Here is a 7,588-nt window from a genome sequence, read left to right as displayed (position 1 = left end):
TTTCTGATACATCCACTTCTACCCCTATAGTTTAAAACGTGACAACTACACCCCCTGAGGTTTCAATTTGTCCCACTGTGTTTTTGGTAGTGTTAGGATTCGGGTATGGGCCCACATTGTTTGCATGATCCAAAGCGTTTATTTGATGGGCCCTGACATAGATAGGGTGTGCCCAAAAAATCAGCTCCATCGGATCATCCTAACCCTTCAATCTGTGGACGAACCGTCAACTGAGGGGGCCTACCTTATACAAATTGAAACTACAGGAGTTCAGTTGTCACGTTTTAAACTATAGGAGTAGAAGTGGATGTGTCAGAAACTAGAGGGGGTGTAAATGTAATTTTCCCTTTTTATAGAATAAATTTTGCATTTTTCTCGCTACTAATTACTTCTTGGGTTTATTAAATCTTAATCTTGACCGTGTAGGGCGATCGAGATTTTAGACCAGTAATCTCAGAACCCACCAAGTGAATTAGACAATCGTGGCCATCCAACGGTTGAAATTCTTTGCCCGTTTGTTGTTTGTTGATCCTAAGTCATCCATTGGCAGAATTAGATTGGTAAATGTAATCTAAATTTTATCTCGATGATCCATCTATGAGATTGGTTTGTGAATGGACGATCCTGATCAAACGTAGATACAAATGACTTTGTCACAAAAATAAAGTTGAGCGAGTCATGCTAGGACTCTGAATTATTCTACAAGATTTCATAAGAAAGAATCGTGGCCGTCCTTGTCTTATATTTTCTTTCTACCAATTGATTGGGGTGAGTTTTAAAACAAAAGGGCACCTTTTTAACCCAACCCAAGGAACCCATTTTCCAACCCGAACCTGGCTGACCAGTTCCAACCCAAAGAGGTTCAATCTGACCCAAGAGGTACCCATTTTTCCAAGCCGAATCTGACACGACCCAACTCGAGTTTTTAAGCTTACAAAAACAAAAATGATAAAAAAATGTCGGGTTTAACTCTGGTCATGTTGCCCAAACCCTCAACCCGAACTCAACCTAGGTTTGAAAAACTGGACCGAACCCGAACTCAACCCAACCCAACCCGTCCCCGACTTTTTATTTCGGGTATCATTGGTGCATCAAATCAATGTGACTTTTGCACCACTACCAACTATATGGAGCGGTTCTTATCAGCCAACTGCACCACCTCTAATCAACCCCTATCATTGGTGCATCAAATCAATGTGACTTTTGCACCACAGCCCACTATATGGACCGGTTCTTATCATCCAACTGCACCACCTCCTCTTTCAAGTTGATGGGCGATTACCTAGTGTTTAGAAAAAAACTAAAAACTCAGACTCTGATGAGAACTCAGCCTAGAAAAAAAAGAGTCAATTCAGGCGAGTTACTGATTGATGTTGTCTATTTTTCATTAACTTAAGTCAAAGCAGTTTTTGCTTGAATTTGGTAAGAAAAAACTAATATCTAGACAAAATCTCAGTCAAGTTAAAAAGTATTCGACTCAGACGAGTTAATTCTAATGATTAACTCGGGGGAGCTTTAAAATTAAGACACATATTTCTCCTGAAAAAGGGAACATGATATCAACACAACTATGTTTTGATAATTGCACTAACTTATCTTCTGTTTTGTTATTGAAAGGGCTGTCAAAGGATATTACAGTTCCCAAAAAGCCCTCACAAGCCGATTACAAAAGAAAAGACAAGTGGAGTTTGTGCAATTATAAAAACATGTTGATGCCAATATCAACAGCCTAACAACATTAAAAAAGGGAAATGACATCAGCACAACCATATTTTGATATGTATGCTAACCCATCTTGTCTTGTAGTATTCAAAGAGCTGTAAAACGGTTATTAAAAAAGAAAAGACAAGCTTGGTTTGTGCAAAATAGTAAAACATAGTTGTGCTGTATCATTTCCCTTAAAAAAACCACAAAAGCCATCCCATATGTATCGTGCAATCAATTTCTCTCGATAACTTGACCTTCATATTAAGAAACCCACCCTCTTAAATCGGACTCTTGTGTGGTGAACATATAACTTGACCTTCATTAAAAAGACACCCACTCTTGTGTATGTATTTCTGCCCACATTGTTCTTTGTCCACAACACTTGATAACTCTCCTTCCTAAGTCTTAAATGGCTTATGGAAAGAGAAGAGGATCCTCTCTTATTGATGCCTTCACCCTCTCTCCCTTACCATATCCAGTCCTCTTCATCCTCCTCCTCCTCATTCTCCTCCTCTCCATATCATGGTCCTCCTCCTACGAAGCCGCGGTCGAGGCCGCAGACCAACAAATGACGTGGGCCCTCATTGCGGCCCCCATCCTCCTACTTCTCGCCGTCACATGGTTATCTTCCTTCGAAATTTCCGACGCCCTCTTCCGACTCTCTCCGGCTGACTACCGCCGCCGGACCCACCACCGCCCCTCCGAAGGTAGCTCCCCATGGGGGGTCGCCGCCCTTATTGTTCTCCTACTCATCATGGTCTCATACCAATCTTCCTTCCTTGAAAAATGGTTCCGTTAGAATCCTTAAGTCTATTCTAGTAAGTCTTTGTGTCTCTCTTTCAAGGATTTGTTTGTGGGTTGTATAGATTATACATTGAAACTCTGTGTAAATTAGTTGGAAATATTCTTTTGTTGGAGTTCTGATGAAGTTGAGAAAGAAAGTTGGGTTGTGAAGGGAGCTTTATATAGGTATTGAATAATATAGGAAATCTTTGTTAGTTTTAATTTTACTTTTTTCTAATTTGAGATGCTTTTTGATAAAATTATAAAGTATGAGAAGTTTTTCAGGTGATGTTCACACCACTCTTTAGTTTGACCTCTATTCATTGGCTAGCATGTAACAGCAATGAGAAAAGTTTAAACTTAAGGGGGTTTCTACAAAGTCATAGGGGTGCCAATATCATTTCTTGTTTGAGACATGTAAAGAATATACATTGGAACTCGGTGTATATCTGATAGAAATATTGTTTTGTTGGAGTTTTGATGAAGTTGAGAAAGCTGGTTTGTGAAGGGAGCTTTATATAGGCAATGACTAAAATAAGAAATAATTGTTAAAGATTTTTTTCTCTAATTTGAGATGTTTTGTTGACAGAATTATAAAGTATTGGAAGACTTGGGAAATTTTCATGCCCTTTTTTTATTTTTATCTCTTTTCATTGGTTGGCAATAACAGCATTGAGAAAAGTTCAAACTTGAGGGGTGTTTCCACGGAGGTCTCAGTATCATTTTCCGTTATTCTAAAATAAGAAACCAATGTTAGATTTTTAATTTTTTAGGTGATATTCACACTCTTTTTACAGCCGTGAGTAAAGTTTAATCTCAAGTAACATGGGGTGTTTTCATAGTCAAGGGCGTGTCAATATCATTCTCAGTTAATCTATTTCTTCTATATCATTGGTCTCCCCTAAGGCCCTAACCCTGTTTGGATTCTAGGAATTTCATGGAAAAGTTTTGAAAGGAAATTATTTCTAAAATTTCCTACTTTTTTACACATGAAGAGAAATAACTTAGAACCAATCCTTTTCAATTTTGACTTGGAGAGACCTTTCATTTATGATTATCCCTCCAAATTAACAGGAGTCATATAGTTCCCTCTAAACCAAGGAAAGAAAAAAATTTCCATCAGAAAGGTTTTCCTTGCAATCCAAACAGGGGCAAGTCTCTTTCATTTCATGACCAATCATTTACACTGAGGTTGCGAACTATTGACTATCCAAGTAAGAAGCTGGTTGGTGAGATTTATATGGTGAGTGCGCCTGATTTCCAGTGTTTTTCAAAATGAACAGTGGGTCCCACTGCATTGGATGATGCAAACCGTTCATTTTTGGGCCACAACGTAAATAGGTTGCACCGCCATAGATCATCTCCATAGGATGATCCTAACCCTCCGATCTATAGATGTTTCTATAATGTGCAGTCCCTCCACAGATCAGAGGGTTAGGATCATCCTATGGAGATGATCTAAGGGGTACAGCCTATTTTCACTGTGGCCCAGCAATGAACTGTTTGGACCATCCTATGTGTGAAACAACGAATTGCTCCAAAAGCTTAAGATGTTGGAGGAGTTATTTAATCTTTTATACTATAACACTCACCCTCACGTGTGGCCCTCTTTTTAGGGTTGGCTTACATGTGACATATGCGGCCACTATTCTGGGTTGGCCATTAGATGTGGATTTTTAATATCAAGAAGTTTTGAACATAGGACCTCTGCTGATACCATGTCAAATGACCAATTACTTCAAAATCTTAAGCCGCTAGAGTTATTTAATCATTTACACTTCGACACTCCCCTCACTTGTTTCCCTCCTTTTTGGGTCAGCAATACACATGGATTTTTATTTTATTTTTATTATTAAGGAGTTGTTTGGTTTTGGACTGAGGACCGGTGTAAGCCCAATCATCAAACCCTTGGCATTCTTCTATCTTGTTTTAATAAAATTCCAAACACAAATGATCTTGTCTACTAAAGTGTTTGTTTGATTAAGTTAATGGAGAAGATCCAAGAAGAAGAAGCTTGAAGATGTAATGTCTTGAAAATCAAGTCAAGTATTTTATCCTAGAATGTAAAATCTATTTCTCACTTAGGTTTCATCATAGGTTCAAAGGGATGTTCTAAAAGATATTGAAAGCGGCCCTATGTAACTTTTACATAGAGAAGAAATCAAGTTGATCAATGTCCGTTCGATAGATAAAATGAAAAAGATTAAAATACAAAAACTAGGTGTATGGCGGTCGACCGAGACATGCCCCATCGACAGGCAGAGATTAGGGGAGAAAATTTAAAAAAATACATAGAAGTAGTGACAGCCAACCAGCCTTTCTCGGTCGACCGGGGAATGGCGGTTGACCGTGTGCAGCAAAATGCCGTTTTAAAAAACCCCAACGAGGAGACTCCCAAACGGCTAGTTTTTGGCCCTCTAATTATATAAGGGTTCTTGAACCCTCATTACACAACTAAAACATTCTAAGACATTTTTTTATCATCATCTTGAGTGAAAAACCTCCATTGGGCCTCTCTTGAATACTTTGCAAAGGATTGGATCCTAGGCACACTCTTGTATATCATTTCTTGTATACGCCTTTGTGATGCTTTGTTTCTTTGTTTTCTTTCATTGATTGTACATGGCGGAGGATGCCCGAAAGTTCCTCATTCTTGCAGAGTGACAGGGCGCGGAGCCTCCTTGGATTGACACAGTTGAGGGCACCGGGAAGACCCTTGGGCAAGTAACAGGCGTGGAGCTACCTCGGTGGTGAACTGTAATGGCTTGGACTACGCACATAAGGAGTCTTATTAGTCACTAAGGATTTTGGTGGAGTGAAGACCGAACCACTATAAAAACCATGCTTCACTCTCTCTACTTTGTTTTTATAATTATTTTGCATCTTAGTTTGTATTTTAATTGATTGGATTTTCCTTTGGTCTTAATTGCTAATTAACTAATTAACTTTAACAAGGGAAAAAGTTCTAAAACCAATTCACCCACCTCTTGGGTTGCTACCTGGGCCTTATAATTAATTTTCAACCTACCGTAGGGCAATAGCTATGATACCATGTGAAACAACCAATTAGTCCAAAAGCTTAAGCTGTTGGAGAAGGTGCTATTTAATCTTTTATACTTTAACATTGTGTAGTGAGCTCTATTTTTTGAAAAATACTGGACTTCACCCGCACCCCATATAAAAACTAGGCCACTCAGAGCCCATCCAATTGTGTACACTTGTATTACACGCATAAGAGAACGATTATGTAGTCAGTCGAAATGGGATTAATCTAACAATCAATTGCTCAGTCAAGATTAATCTAACAATCAATTGTAGAGCCCTACATAGGATCATATATATACACACAAATCAGATGATCAAATCTTGTTGATGAGGCGTAATGTGTGTCAAGTGTGGGGTCAAATTAAAATAAGTGATTGTAGAAATTCAGGTCTTCCACGTCTTCCTGATTCCATGATTATCGAGAGAAAAGAGAAAACTTTAATGCACATAAGGGATTTCATACCTCGATTATTCTAACCTCATCACTCTCATGCACAAAGTCATCACCTAGAGTAGATCGTGATCTAGGACTTAGTAGATTAACAACTACATGTCCCATAAGAGCTCGTTCTCACATTATGGGATTTGGAAGGAGCTAGGCACCAAACTAATACGTACCAGTGATCTTGATTTTAAACTTTTTAAAGTGCGGAAAAGATATCACCACAACCATGTTTTCATACCTGCACTAACCCATCTTGTCGTTTATTATTTAAAGAGCTGTCAAGGATTATTAAAGTTCCCAAAAAGCTCTTTCAAACCAATTAAAAAGGAAAAAACAAGGTTGTGCTGATATCATGTCCCTATATGTAGCAGATGGGAAATCATCTCTCTCTCTCTCTCTCTCTCTCTCTCTCTCTCTCTCTCATATAAAGATCATAGGTTCAATCCCAGCTTCCTTATAAAAATAAAACCAACAAAATGTTAATTAATTACTACATGCCAAGAGACTAATAGAGCCAATAATAAAATCTGTCACCTTTGCTACAAGCCTAAAACCCACGCAGGCCTTCATAAACAAAGCTACAAACAAAAAGATAAGGATAGATTACTTGTCCATGGAAGCTGATGCAATGATACAGATACATTCAAGAGATTTAAAAAAAAAAAAAAAAAACCGCCTTATACATATATCTATACATAATCAAGTCATTAACCCAAAACACCTTCTTAAATATAAAAAATTCCACAATTAATACAATAAACATGAACCCTAATGTGATCTCCAAAGAGGCCGAAACCACTGTGAGTGGAACGAAGATTGATAATAAAGCATCAACAGCAGCAGCACAACCAACAACCCGACACCCCACGGCGAGCCCCCGGCTCGATGGATCGAGTCGGCCTCAGGGCTCGGAAACCGGACGAACCGCCCACTTACCGACATGGACCACATGACAAAGATCAGAACAAGAGGAGATAAGAGAAGAAGAAGCTGAGTGTTGACAGTGGTCAGGTGAACTTGAGACTTGTATTCTATGTACTGAGAGATCGATATGAAGAGGACGAGTATAGCGAAGACTGCGAGCAGAGGGAAGGGTGGGAGAGAGATGGAAGAGAAGGTCTGGTCACTCCATCCATATTTCCATTGGGGACCTCTCCTTTCACCAAACAACCAGGCCATGTTTTTAAGATTTTTTTTGCTGATGATTCTAATGTGGGTTTGTATTATATTTATAATGAGGGGTTGGAGAGGAGATGAGAATGGGTATAAATGCTTTGAGTATAGATTCTAACTTTAAGAGTAGCTTTTCTTTTTTTTTAAGGCAAATGATGCTTGATAGTAGCTTAATCCCTACAAAGATAGGAGGGAAAGAAAGGAATTTGATTCAATACATTCAGTCCAAGTAATCTGCAAATAGAACTTAATCGTGGCCGTACGATTAGATGATGATCTAGAAGAATCTGTATAGTGGGACTTTGAATGAACGGGCATGATGGTATCCCGTTGAATAATTATAAGAGGAATAATACTATACAGAAATTCATTTCTACTAACAACTTTAAAATGTAACTTTTGGGTTTTACAAGGGAGCATAGGGTCCATGACATT

General features: G+C 38.5%; 1 protein-coding gene across 1 annotated transcript; it reads left to right on the top strand.

Annotated features, from left to right (window-relative positions):
• The first annotated feature begins 2,029 nt into the window (after nt 1-2,029).
• LOC143886160 (uncharacterized) lies at nt 2,030-2,998 on the top strand. The gene has a single exon (XM_077390114.1). The coding sequence runs from the start codon at nt 2,117-2,119 to the stop codon at nt 2,504-2,506; it is 390 nt and encodes a 129-aa protein (XP_077246229.1). The 5' UTR covers nt 2,030-2,116; the 3' UTR covers nt 2,507-2,998.
• The last annotated feature ends 4,590 nt before the right edge of the window (nt 2,999-7,588 follow it).

Source organism: Tasmannia lanceolata, unplaced genomic scaffold (assembly GCF_043159265.1).
Source record: "Tasmannia lanceolata isolate RefF3 unplaced genomic scaffold, GAP_Taslan_0.1 ptg000011l, whole genome shotgun sequence".
Taxonomy (NCBI): domain Eukaryota; kingdom Viridiplantae; phylum Streptophyta; class Magnoliopsida; order Canellales; family Winteraceae; genus Tasmannia; species Tasmannia lanceolata.
The sequence above is the reverse complement of the archived record's forward strand: the minus strand, read 5'-3'. Positions and strand labels throughout refer to the sequence as shown.